This window comes from Fukomys damarensis, unplaced genomic scaffold (assembly GCF_012274545.1).
Source record: "Fukomys damarensis isolate Sample0158 unplaced genomic scaffold, DMR_v1.0_HiC HiC_scaffold_15, whole genome shotgun sequence".
Lineage (NCBI taxonomy): Eukaryota > Metazoa > Chordata > Mammalia > Rodentia > Bathyergidae > Fukomys > Fukomys damarensis.
In genome coordinates, this window is record NW_022900927.1 from 28035688 (window position 1) to 28049196 (window position 13509).

General features: G+C 30.3%; 1 protein-coding gene across 4 annotated transcripts in view; it reads left to right on the top strand.

Annotated features, from left to right (window-relative positions):
* The window catches only part of Usp15 (ubiquitin specific peptidase 15), a 123513-nt gene that overhangs the window by 64044 nt on the left and 45960 nt on the right, over window positions 1-13509 (top strand). For 3 of the 4 annotated variants that reach the window (XR_004517281.1, XM_010644540.3, XM_010644539.3), the window contains exons 7-8: window positions 2169-2255; window positions 8377-8521. Coding sequence is in view for 3 of the 4 variants with exons in the window: in XM_010644540.3 (XP_010642842.1) it covers window positions 2169-2255; window positions 8377-8521 (232 nt within the window). In the remaining variant the exon portion in view is untranslated. The remainder of the gene's footprint in view (window positions 1-2168; window positions 2256-8376; window positions 8522-13509) is intronic. The other variant, XM_010644542.3, reaches the window with a different exon arrangement.

A 13509-nucleotide genomic window follows, 5' to 3' on the forward strand; every position in this document is an offset into this window, starting at 1 on the left:
CAATCACTATGAAAGGGTCTCGGAGACCCCCAGTGTTCATGGACTAAACTTTGAGAGTTACTTCCTAAACATCAAAATTGCCCTTACCCACTCCATTTTCTTAATGCACAAATTTTCATCTTGATTACCTTTGGAATCTGTTTCCCAATTTTAAATTTCTTTTATTTTCCAAGAGTTACCGTCCTAGATGTAAACCTGATTTTGTTGATACCATATTAAAATCTTTGAGTGTATCCCAACACAATTGGATAAAATCCAAATTTCTTCATGATATATGAAAGGCCCTTTATTAACATGCTTGCCTTATTACTATTCTTTGTTACTATATACTGCCTACTCTTTCAGCCAGACTGAATTTTCTAGAAATTCTCTAAATGCATCATAATTTCTGCAATCCCACACATTAACATATGTTATTATGTCTACCTGGAATACTCTGTTTCCCACCTATTCCTCTAACTGCATGTCATTTTAAAATCACCTCATATCATACATACAAATTTTTGTATTAAACTTTTGTTATGGTATATATATATATTGTTTAATAGATATTAAGGGTAAGGAGTGTAGTAATTATTTAATAAATGCTTGGATATTTGAATGAATTCCTTGGAAACTACTATCAAAATATAAATGAACTCCATATTTCATTCTATTTTCCTTCTAATGTAATCCATAGGTACATTTGCTAGTCAGTAGGAAACAAAGCACAAAGTACACACACAAATGTACCTTGGCCACTTTATTAGATAAAGTAAAATAATATTATTTGCAAAATTTTTATAATAAATGAGGTATAAGGAAGCACTTCAGTTTACATACATATATATATTTCTGAAAAGTTGTGATGAATCACATTTTAAAGAACTAATTTCATTAATGCATTATATCTGAGTCTCTAACCACTTTAGGATTTTTTTCCCTAGTTAAAAAGTCTTAATGTGAAGGCAAAAATGCCATATATCTTATTTCTATTAATGTTTTAAAAACAATTACCTAAGAATACTAAGATTATTAAAATTAGTTTTAAAATATATTCTCAACATTTTTTGCTATACAAGATTGTATTCTTTTAATTTAATACATTAAAATTTGCCTTTTTAAAGACATTTCTGTCAGAAAGGCACCTAAAGGAAAATCCATCTTAATCTACCAATAAACAGCCTTCATCTGAAAAAGACCCTTCTTCAAAAAGAAGGAAAATTTTACTATAATATGTGAATCTTCCAAAGTTGAAATTTTCTCCAGTTAAAGAAGTCTTATTATTTATCATTTATTTTGCATAGTGCAGATATTTTATACATATACATATGTACAGAAAGAGGGAGAACTAAGTCCAAATTGCCTAAAAGTAGGGTTTATAGTTTTTACTTTTCTATTGACCATTTCATTGCTCATTAGCACTCAAGTAAAGGAAATAAGTTTTAAAAACAAATCACTTTATGCCTCACTGACTTAGAATTTGTAATGACTTAGTTCCTTGACTAAAACATAGCACTTTATGGCCTCTGGGCAAGATGTGCCTAGTAAATTTGAAACTTCTAAGTACTATACTCATTATTATATAGTAGATTTATTAATTAAAAGCCAATAGTGAAATTTTTTTCCAAAAAATATCCTGAATTAGTGAAGTATGTACTACATAGATTTATTTCTTTTTAATTTGTCCAGAGGTAATTTTGGTCATATATTACTTCTTGAAACTATGTTTGGAATTCTCTTATGCTGTTCTATTCCCCTTGAATTTTACAGATTGGTAATATCCTCTGATCTCTGTGTCAGTGTTATAGGTACTTAGTGTGCCATTGTGCCCATCAAGAAATAAATTGGAATACTTTTATTCCATTAATTTATGGAAACAGTAAAATCTTAACTGTTACTTTATCTCTGAAATGAGTATATTGAGTTAATAGATTTTTAGGAGTAATTGCAAGTTGCATATTTAACTTGATAAATTTTATTTGAAAATAGGTCAGTCCCTTATATACTGTTATATTTTAACAAAAAACATTGGAAATTGAAAACCACAAAATATATAGTAATTTTGCTCATAAAACTGTTTTTCAACATTCATTTACTAAAAACATTGTCATCTGTTCTTTTCTTTATTTCATAATTAATTTCAGAATTCATTTTTTATCTAATTTAACATTTTCATATTTTTAAAGGTCCCCAGGTGCATCCAATTTTTCAACTTTACCAAAGATCTCTCCTTCATCTCTATCAAATAATTATAACAACATCAACAACAGAAAGTAAGCACTGAATCTTAAAAGCTCTTTGTTTAATTGATCGCCCTATTGTGGTTGCAGAAAATCTCATGTATCTAAAATTTAGAATAAAAATCTTACTGCTTTAAAATTGGTTTGCTTTTAAATTACTGATCAGTTCTTCTATGAGTAACTTCACAAGAAAACATAGTTATGAACTATCTTGATTTAATTCATTTAATAGTTTACTAAAAGAAAGAAATAAAGCAATCTCAGTTTTACATTCTAAATGCTCATTATTTGATATAGGACAAATGTAAACTTCAGATGTCATTTTGAATTGAATATGTAATCAACTATAATAAAGGTTTTTTTGCTTTTTTTTTTACCATCTGTACAGTCATCCTCAACTGGAAAGTACACACAAATTTTTATATTCATAAAGAGGGCAGTTTTTCTTAAAGAGCTCTAGAAAAAGCAATTCCTTTACCCCATATAATAAATTAAATTTAGAATCTTGGAATTTATAAAAGTTATGTAACTGTGTGCTATATTGCTATAAAAAAAAAAGTTTGAAAGTCACTCAGGCTTTACTATAACATCTAACTATGGGTGTATCACTTTGAAAATTAGCATATTAACCTAATCAATTTATGAGAAATTTTATCCAAAAATGATTATCCTTTTATTTCAAGATATGTATATTGTGATTATATACATGGGTTAGTTAACAGTTTAGATAATAGCTATTGACATCATTTGTCCAGCTTATAAATGGCATTGATTTTTCCAGTGAGTAAATTCGAAGGGCTAGTGTGGTTTCAGAAATAATACTTTAAATTCCATTAATTAATTTATAGGTTTAATTTCCCTTTAAAACTCATATCTTTGGAGGAGACTTGATAAAATGATTCTTCTGATAAACGCCTGGATTATAGATAGATGACAATAGCTAAAAGAAGTTTGGAAAAGAAAAATAGTGAGAAAGCATTAGCTCTACTAAATACTAAAACATATTTTTAAAATATAAAAATGTAAACAGCATAGTACTAAGAATACACCTATAGATTGATGGAATCAGACAACCAAGAAGCAGCCTTTGTATATTTTTTTTAATTTCGCTGTGATCAGAAAGCATTCTAGACTAATCAAGAATAGGCAGATTATCCAGAAAATATCATCAAGAAAATTAGATTACTCTCAAATATTGTTTTTTAGAACTTTTAAGTCCAAGATAATTCTCAGGTATATAAAAGAGTCAAATAAATGAAAAAAAAATACTACAAGAGATTTTTAAAATATATATAAATATCTGCCTCATAAAAATTAGACTTTTATTTTTTTTTGTACAGGGGATCAAACTTGGGTCCCTGTGCTAGTGAGACCTTTAAAAACAGAAAAAGGGATAAATGATACAACTTAGTAATAAAAAGGAATTAAGTATAAGATAACATTTTAAATTTTTAAATGAAATTCACAAATTAGAGTTTTATAAATTAAAACCATGAAAAGCTCCATGCACTTTCCCCATCTCAGTCACATTGGGAAAAATTAAACTCCAAAATAATCCATTCATATAAGGATTTTCTTTGAGTATTTGGAGTATGTACATCTTTTCTACAAAAGAGCATGTCAGAACCAATCCAGCATATCTTAACATATTCACATCCTTTCATTAATAAATTATAAAGATATGTGCACATGTGTATTAGCATTGCACTATATGTATAATAGTAAAATATTGAAGACACTCTGGTTATCCTGAGTAGAATATAGTACTTTCACTTCTGTTTAAAAATGTATATCCTCACCAGGCATGGTGGTGCACGCCTGTAATCCCAGCCCTTGGGAGGCTGAGGCAGGAGGATTGCTGTGAGTTTAAGGTGAGCCTGGGTGACATAGTGAGTTCCAGGTCAGTCTCAAGTACATAGTGAGACCCTGTCTCAAAAAATATAATAATAAAATAAAATAATGAAATAAAAATGCATATCCACAGGCAAAAGAATGATAAGAAATAATCTTATAAAATTAAAAGTAGCTTTTTTTAAGAGAGGATAAAGTAGTACTTGTGTTTCTACCAATTGCAGGTAGCTCCCACGTTTGCTATAAAATAACTCATTTACATCATGTTATTTGTAGTCACTCTTTGGAGAGATTTTGCACTTACATGATTGAATATTAATTTATTTTATCTGGAGTCACCATATTATTATATGTGGTCTGCTGTGTGTCATTTTTTGTCATTTTTCCTCTACCTTTGTAATGAAAACATTGTAGTACAATCTAATCTCAAACTCTCTGGAGAAACTAGTGAGAAGAATTCATTTTTCTTAAATTTAAAACAGGCTTACTGTTACTCCTATGACTAGATTATACTTTTAGCTACATTTACATTTGTCTGATTTAGATACCAAATACTTTCTCATATTAGAAATTAATAGTAACTGCCTACTGCAGTATCACCATACTGTGATCATTTTAAACTTAAAAGTACATTTTATGCATGAATTATCTTTCTTAGGAAGGAAGAGAATTTAAGCATTCATAAAATAGAAGCAATTTTTTTTTATTTTTTAAAACTTGAATATATAATATTTATGTAAACAGTTATACATAAATATTTCTAAATTTTTTATTCTGCATTTGGAAATAAGTAACAGTATGACTTCAGATAGAAATGGTATAATTTCTTTAAAAATATGTTAAATAGGTAATGGTCTTTTTTACATTAAGTACATTTTTAAAACTCCATGTATGTGAAAATATTCTACAAACATAAAGTATTTATTAAAATCAGTAGTTATAATACATAAGTTTGTTTGAAATATGTTTACAAGTCCAAGACTTGAACTGTACTACAGTGTTACAGTTCCACAAATTTTCACTTTTGAATATTATTATAAAGATAATAAAACATACTTGGAATTATTTAAGTTAAAGGAATTTTTATTAAAACACATATTGCAAAATCTCTGTACTGGAATGTAGTTTACATTATGAAGTAATTGTAGTGTTAGTCCATAGAGTATTTGCTTTGCCACAATTGTAATTTAAAGTACATTTTTAATCTCTCCCAAATTCTTTCTCTTATAATAGTTTTGTTACCTGCTTATTTCTATCCTTCTCTATTTGCATTGATATATTTATTGTCTGGATTTTGGCATCATACATCAGAGCACATTTCTATTTTTTTGTTATTTAATTTAAATCTCCTTCATGTGAAATGGAAATGATTCTGTATGAGATTAAGTGTCCTGCAGGAACTGTGGATTTTGGAGACTACTAGAGCTAGCCATCTGGCCTTGATAATTTACTTACCTGAATGTACCATTTCATTGGCTATAAAGTAAGCATAATTAGATTTATGAGGGCTAAATTATATATGATGTCAAATGTCAGTACTAACTGAAAAGTCAATCGAAATTTTATAGAAAGATGATTTTATTTTACAAAAAAACTTGCACTGTTAATGTATCTTCATTAAAGAGGATTGATTACAATTAGTATAGCAAAGTATTAAAATTCCATTAATATTTCTGTAAATTAATTTTTGCAACATTGCAAAACCTTAAAAGATAATGATTAGCCTAACATCTTTTGGCAAAAATAAGAAGACATAGTCAGGAAAGATAATAGATGCTTTCTTTCTAGCCTAGGTTTCCATATATTTTGTTAAAATGTATAAACAACAGGTAATTTGGGTATTTTCTATGACAAACTTTATGTTTTAAAGTGCACATAATGTTTTTGTTTTGTTTTGGGGGGTTCTGGGGAGGTGTTTTTTTTGTTTGTTTTTTTGAGACAGGGTCTCACTATGTAGTTGAGACTGACCTGGATATCACTATTTAACCCAGACTGGTCTGGAACTCACAGCAATCCTACTGTCTCAGCCTCCCAAGTGCTGGGATTAAAGGCATGTGCCACCACGCCCAGCTCCATAATGTGTATTTTAAATGACCAAGCAAAAGTATATTTAAATGCATTGGTTTTCATTATCATCATTGAGCATCAAGACTGTCAGTCTTTGGGCAAGCTTTATATTTACCCTGTTATTCAAGACAAAATATAGATACCCTTTAAAGGTTCTATATTTGTGAAAAAACAAAACCAGAACTACTTTGCAAATAAGTTTTTTCTTGTTGTTTATATCTTGGTAAATAGAATTCCTAACCAATCAGATTTCATCATGTTGCTGCAAAGAATAGAATTTCTAGCAGCATCCATTTGTGTTATATGTGGGAGGAAAAATATCTGAATATATACTTTTTGAATGAGCATGTAAATATGATTTTGGTCTTTCTCTGTGCACATGTGTGTTGTGTGTTTAGACAAAAGTCATATATTAAGGCATACTTTGCCTGTGTGCTCTGGCTACTTAAAATTTTGCTGTAATTTTATAGCAAGAATACTTACAGTTTTTTCTGCTCTGTAAAATACAGAAAATACAGTCCACATATTTCTTTATAGAAGACTTTGATTTTTAGCATTAATTACTAGTAATTTTTAAAAGAACTTTTCTTTCTTAAGTGTGAAACAAATAACTACAAGTCTAGCAATTCTGAATTTGCATTAATCAATGTTGCATTTCTTAGGGCCCTGCTATTTTTGTCTTATTTCAGGGTAGATTGTTTTATGAGTCAGGAAATTTGTCTTTTTTGTTTGTAGAGGAGGGAATGTTTTTTGAAAAATGCAAAAATAGTCCGTGAGCTAACATTGCGTGGAAATTTTCAGTTGATTTAGTTTTATTTTGCGTTTTACTTGCTTGAAGCGTGTGGGTGTGTGTCTGTGTGTGTGTGTGTGTGTGTGTGTGTATGTGTGTATTTACTAAAGGCTTTGTTAAACAGGCAGTAAGCAGTATAGTTCACCTAAACTATTAATCTAGTGAGAATATAGAATAATACAATGAAGTATTTAAGCCATAAGAAAAAAGCTTATTTTTAAATACAGTAATTGCAACAAAGGTTGAATTGATTCATGCTTATTTGCAAAATTGTATTGTATTTGTGTCACTTGCTTAAGCAAATGACTTTAATTCTTATTCAGGTTTGTTCTAATAGTAAAACAATTATGGCTAAAAGTAATGTTTTTTTAAATTATATCCAAGGTATTCATTGTAAATATTTTTTATAAGATACCTAGCCTATTAAAATTAAGGAAGAATTCATCCTTTTTCACAGAATTTTTTGTTTTGTGTAAAAAGAAATATATAATTAAACTTAGGTTATTGACTCTTTACATACTTTCTAAAATTACCTTAATGTTTTAAATTTTACATTATAAAGCCAGGAATGGTGGTACAGAACCTTAATCCCAGTACTTGGGAGGCTGAGACAGAAGGATCGCCAAGAGTTCAAGGCCAGCCTAGCCCACATAGTGAGTTCAAGGCCACTCTGCGCTACAGTAGTGAGACCCTGTCTCAAAAAACAAACAAAACAAAACAAAAAAAAACAAATTTACATTAGAGAGTTAAGGTTCATCTGAATTATACTGGTAGTTAGTTATATCCCAAGTTTATATTTACCTAATTAAATAAACTGCATCATTCTAATGAACTAGAAGAAAATGGGTCACACAATACTGGAATGTATTTATTCAGAATCACCTTTGTGTTCTGATCACCATGCCTTTTTTCCTGTATCTGAATACTAGAGTTTGCTGGGCTATACAGAAACCCTAAATAGAATCTTCAGTGCATTAGAACAGTGATATCAGTGCCTGGGAAATCTGTGCTCTAACCTGTAGCAAAAACACAACTCTTCCTGTTCTGCTGTTCTCTGTTGCAGTAGCAAGATACAAAAAGGAGATAAATAGGATGATTCATTGCTGTGGGTGGTGTTTAAAATCTGAATGTTTTAAATATGATGAAGCAGTGAAGAATGGGGCAAGCTGTGATGCTGCTCCAGTTTATCAAGGGTAGGAAGATATATTGGTGATTTGCCTTGGTTGATGTGGTGTGTCATATGGTAACTTTATTAAATGGAGAAGCAGTACCATAATTAAGAAGGTCGTTTTATTTGAGAGTCATGGCCTAAAAAGTACTTGAGTTGAGCGTTTTATAAAAGAAATTTAATGATTAACTGCCAATCTCAAAAATAGGCTTAACATAATCTGTTCACTATATTGTAATATAGTGGCTGCATTTTGAAAAATACTTTTTTTCTTCCAGTGTGAAAAACTCAAATTATTGTCTCCCATCATATACTGCTTATAAGAACTATGATTATTCAGAACCTGGAAGAAACAATGAACAGCCAGGCCTTTGTGGCCTAAGTAACTTGGGAAATACGTGTTTCATGAACTCAGCTATTCAGGTAGGTCTTTACAAACAAAGTGAAAATCATGTTTCCTGGAAATCATTAATACAAGAATAGAATTGGGGTTTCATGTAGGAATATGAGTATTGTACATGTTTGAAGGGTTTATATTTTCATGGGAAATTCAAGCATACATATTTGACTCATTAATTATACTACTGGTGGTAGACTGTTATCATATTCCTCAATTAGGTAATGTGATTGCTATATTATAAATGAGATTAAATACCTACCTCATGGAAAAATGTAATGCTAAACAGAAAATTTAGACCTCCTAAAAAGAGGGGAAAATAACACTGGTCAGATCACACCTTTATTCATTAGAAGTTTTGCTTTTTTTTTTTTTTTTTTTAATGGGAAACTAAGAGAGTGGGAAAAATTTTTGAAATTGTGTGAATCTTTTCTACTCAAATTTTAGCATTTCACTTTCCCTTCCATATCTTTTAATTTGGGGATATAAGAGATTCTTGCCCTTTTCCTCTTCTGTCCATGTTACTTACCTTTTCTTTATGTTTTGGCCTACATATTTTAAATTTGTTAAATATTTATGTCTGATTCTCAAGTAATGGAAAAGCACATATTTTAGTATCACTGTTACTTTGTATAAAGCTAGAGCTGGTTATTTCATTCCCCCTTTACAGATAAAATTTTGTTTTATCTGTAAAAAGGCAAAATTAATTAAATTTAAAAAGGCAAAATTAATGGCTAACATCTTGATATTTTTAACTTTTTTTGGTCCTTATGAATTCTAAATTTTTAGTTTTGAATCTTACTTTTTGTTTCCTATTTTAATATTGAATATTCATTGCACAGGGGGCATTTTCGAAAGATATAATTTAAATGCAGACCATGATTGGTGATATTATTACACATCTTTAGACTTTATGATGAATGGATGACTTTTTTACCATCTAGTATTCTAAGTGAATCTTTTTTTTTTACATTGCCACTAATCTATTTTCTAAATTAACCATTACCTGTATAGCATTCTTGGCAAATTAAAATTTATTGTCATGGGCCACGCCTGCCTGGCAAGCACAAGGTCCTGAGTTCGGTCCCCGGTACCAGGAAAAAAAAATATAATAACTGTCATAACTCTCTTGGCCATGAGTTAAAAATCTTTTAGAAACTTAGGGGAGAGGGCGACTTTTCATCAGTATCTGATTTCTTGATGTTAAGGTAAACCATTCATGTAATAGCCTGTCTACTCAAACAGTTGCTATATAGGTTAACAATCTCTTCTATAGATATTCTTTGAAAGAGTAATACAGTTCATAGTTTAATGTGAATTACTTTACTCAGAATTATTTTTCTAGGATCCTAGTGCTAGTTTTTGTTTTGTTTTGTATTTTTCTGCAAGGAGAAATTGGGCTCATCAGAAGAGAGCAAGCCAAAATGTATTTTCCTGGTAATTCTTTAGATAACAAAGTAAAATAATAGCTTTCAGAGATAGGAATAGAAGAGGTAAATTGTAATTTGGTTTGTATATCTATGGGATTATTTTCATTGATTACTAAAAATCATCTTTATACCATTTTTAGAGAATGTTTTATATAAATGGTGATTACACCAGTACCAGTAAACCCTTTTTCAGGGCCTCGTGCAGGTAGGCAAGTACTCTATTACTGAGCTACACTTGCCTCTTTTTTTTAATTTAGTTTGAGACAAGGACTCACTCTGTTGTGCAGACTGATCTCTAACTCATTATCCTCCTGCTTTAGTGTCCCAACTAGCTGGGATTTCAGGTGTGCATTACCTGACCTGGCAAGAAAACCCTATCTGTGGCTTCCCAATCATGTCATTTTTACGTCATTCTTTATCCTTGCACGGACAAAATTACTTTGGTTCCCAAGGCTTGATATTAGCTTGAATATTTTGTTTTGTTATAATATTCTAGTATCGAAAATAAATCTTGGTGCTTTTTCATAAAGGTTAAGAAATATTTTAACAATTTAGTCATTAGTAGAATATTTCAGAAGAGAACAAGAATTAGTGTTCAAGCTAATCATTTGTGAGAGGCTCTGGCCAACATTAGACCAAAGTTCTTCTAAGGCAATATTGCATTCTGGTTTTCTATACTTTTAATATAGTCTTAGTATTGTCTCCACTTGATTAACTGCAGTCTCTCAAAATGAGTATTAAAATTAAATCCTCTAACCAATTTAAGTTGAGCTAGACTTGACATTTGTTTACCTTTCTTATGTTTAAGGTATGAGAAGCATTTTATTCACTTATGCTTATATTCAAAGCTTCTTTATTACAATAAATTGGTAGATATCACTGATTCTCTCTTTTAAATTTATTTCTCCAACCTCTATTCCCTTTCAACTGAGCCATAGTCACAAAGGTGATGATTTGAAATTTTATAGTAGTGCCAGTAATTATAAACTTTTATGATAATTTCAACAATGTGTATTTTAAACAGAAGATACTAGTTTTTGTCTGTGTCTTAATTTAATTGGAAACTACTTTTTCTAAAATAAAACTATTCATACAAGTTAGAGAAGAAAAAAATGAATTTTCTTTTTTCGGCTTTTGGTCTTTGATACAATCTAAAATTGGCAAAGGAAAGACTTCGTCTTATTTTCTTAGAATTTCTATGATTTTTAATTGATTTAGATGTCAGCTTCAAGCCGAAAATTCACTACAAGAAGGATTGCAAATGATGACAATGGGATGGCTGTGGTGGCACACGCATGTAATCCCAACATCCAGGAGGCTAAGGCAGGAGGATTGTGAGTTCTGGCTAGCCTGGGCTACAAGTAAACAAGGCTATCCTGGACTACATATACATAACAAGACCCTGTCTCAGGAAAAAAAAAAAAGTGGTCTCAGTAGCCTTTACTCCTTCCTTGGTTTTATGAACATTTATGTAAGTTGGTAAGACTAGAGATGAAAAGAGCAATAGATAACTAATAAAATAGATTCTTAAATCACTTTTTTCAAATACTGTTTTCCTCATTAGGGTTTTGTTTTAGTTTCCATGTGACTTTTTTAAAATTGAGAGCAATTCATCATTGGCTTTCAAAATTATTACAAAATGACATTTGTACTGGTAATGACTTTTAATATAAACTTTTTAAATTAATGCAGTGTTCCTTAAAAATATGTTATTTTAATACATCAAGTGGTATAATTATTGATATAGCTACAAAAAACAGATGTAAAAAGATACTGGTTTTGTTGTACGAATGGCCCATCAGTAGTCTTGAGATAGTGCAATCTTTTGATCACCTATCACTGAGAACTAAGCAGCACCAATTTGAGTATTATTTAATATTATTGTCAGTATTTAATTATATTTATATCTACCCAGAACTTTCTTTAATGTAATGTTACGCATATTAGCTTTTCTAAACTGTACTATTGAGTTAATATTTATTTAATGCCAAATATGTGTGATACATTTGGGAATATCTGTCCTGACCTTTATGAATATTATAATCCAGATACCATCTTTTTAAGCCTTTTGCTTTTTTAGCATCAAAACCTTTCCTTTTTATGATAAAATTTTCAGTTGCATCATCAGTATCTAAACAGAGGTAGTAAAATTACTTTGGTTGGGTGGAGGTGCCAGAACCCACTCTCCTTTTCTCTGTTTTCTTTAATGACCTGAGAAACATTCTCACAAACTCCCAGGCCAGTTTGAACACCAGAGCCTGGCTAAAAAAGAAAGAAAATCCACATAAAATACTAATTATATTATTGGTTAGGAGCACAGTCATTGGCGGTATACTACATGGATTAAAAACATGGTTTTCCTGTTCAATACTTGTGTTACCCTGGACAAGTTATTTTCACAACTCATTTTTTTTCATCATTTGGCAAAAAAGCAATAGTAGACATGTGTTAGAAGTAAGGTGATGAATGTAAAGCTTATAGAATAATGACTGGCACATCATGAATACTGAATAGGTATTAGGTTGAAACGTCTTTTTTTATTTTTTTTCAAAGAGTTTAACAGAGTGACTCTGGAAAGATTTTGTCTTCCATTACCCCTGAATACTCCTTTCCTAACTTTTACTGTACTTGGACTGGACCTAGTGGATAAAAAATTGAATTTAATTAATTTTTCTTTTCAATTAGTATTATTGGAATTAGTTGTTCCATTTCTGAATTCTGTTAGACAAGGAATATAATATAATAAAGTATAACTATATATTCAGTCTACAGGGCATTTGAAGTTCAGAATTCTTGAATTTAGGTTGTCCTTGGCCCCAGCCTCCTGGACAGTTATGATTAGAGGCTTACACTGTACTGTTATGTCCCAGTGGTACAAATAAAGAGTTTCTTAGTGCCCTGCATCTATTAATAGTGCCCTACAATCTATTAGTACCTCTAGAGAATGACCAAAATTTGCATTGTTGGAGATAATTTTTATTAGCGTTAGCTCAGTAGATTGAGGAGCACTCCAACCCTTGTCTTTTTCATTGTCAAGGCCTACCTAGGAAGCTCATGATTGGCTTCCTGGAAGAAGCAACTCTTCAGATGGATTTGAAGCAGGGGAGTGATGGGGTCTTTTCCACTGGAAAGCAGCACAGAGTAAGATGGTTGTTTTCAAACTCTTTACTTGGACATAATAGGGCACATTAAATATATTCTAGGAAGTCATTAGATAAAAGATAATAATCAAGGACTTGTTTAATGAGTTGAGATTCTAAGCATTTTTAAGTCAACTTTTTTCAGTGCTCTGTTAATTTAGGAAAAAATTATTCCATAAATTCAGAAGAAAGTTAAGTAGAAAGTTTGAAATTCTTTTAAAGACTTAAGAAAATGAATATATATAGAAATAACATTCTTTAAAGAAACTAGATCTAGTACATTGTAAAACAGTGAAAATGTCATTACTAAAGATGTTATTTCTGGTCCCTTACTACTTCTTAACTTTTAAATGATTTAATATGTTATCCTGCTCTTATCTTGAGGGCTTCTTCAAATTACCAACCTTATATTTAAATAAATATGTCACACAAAAAGAAAAGCCT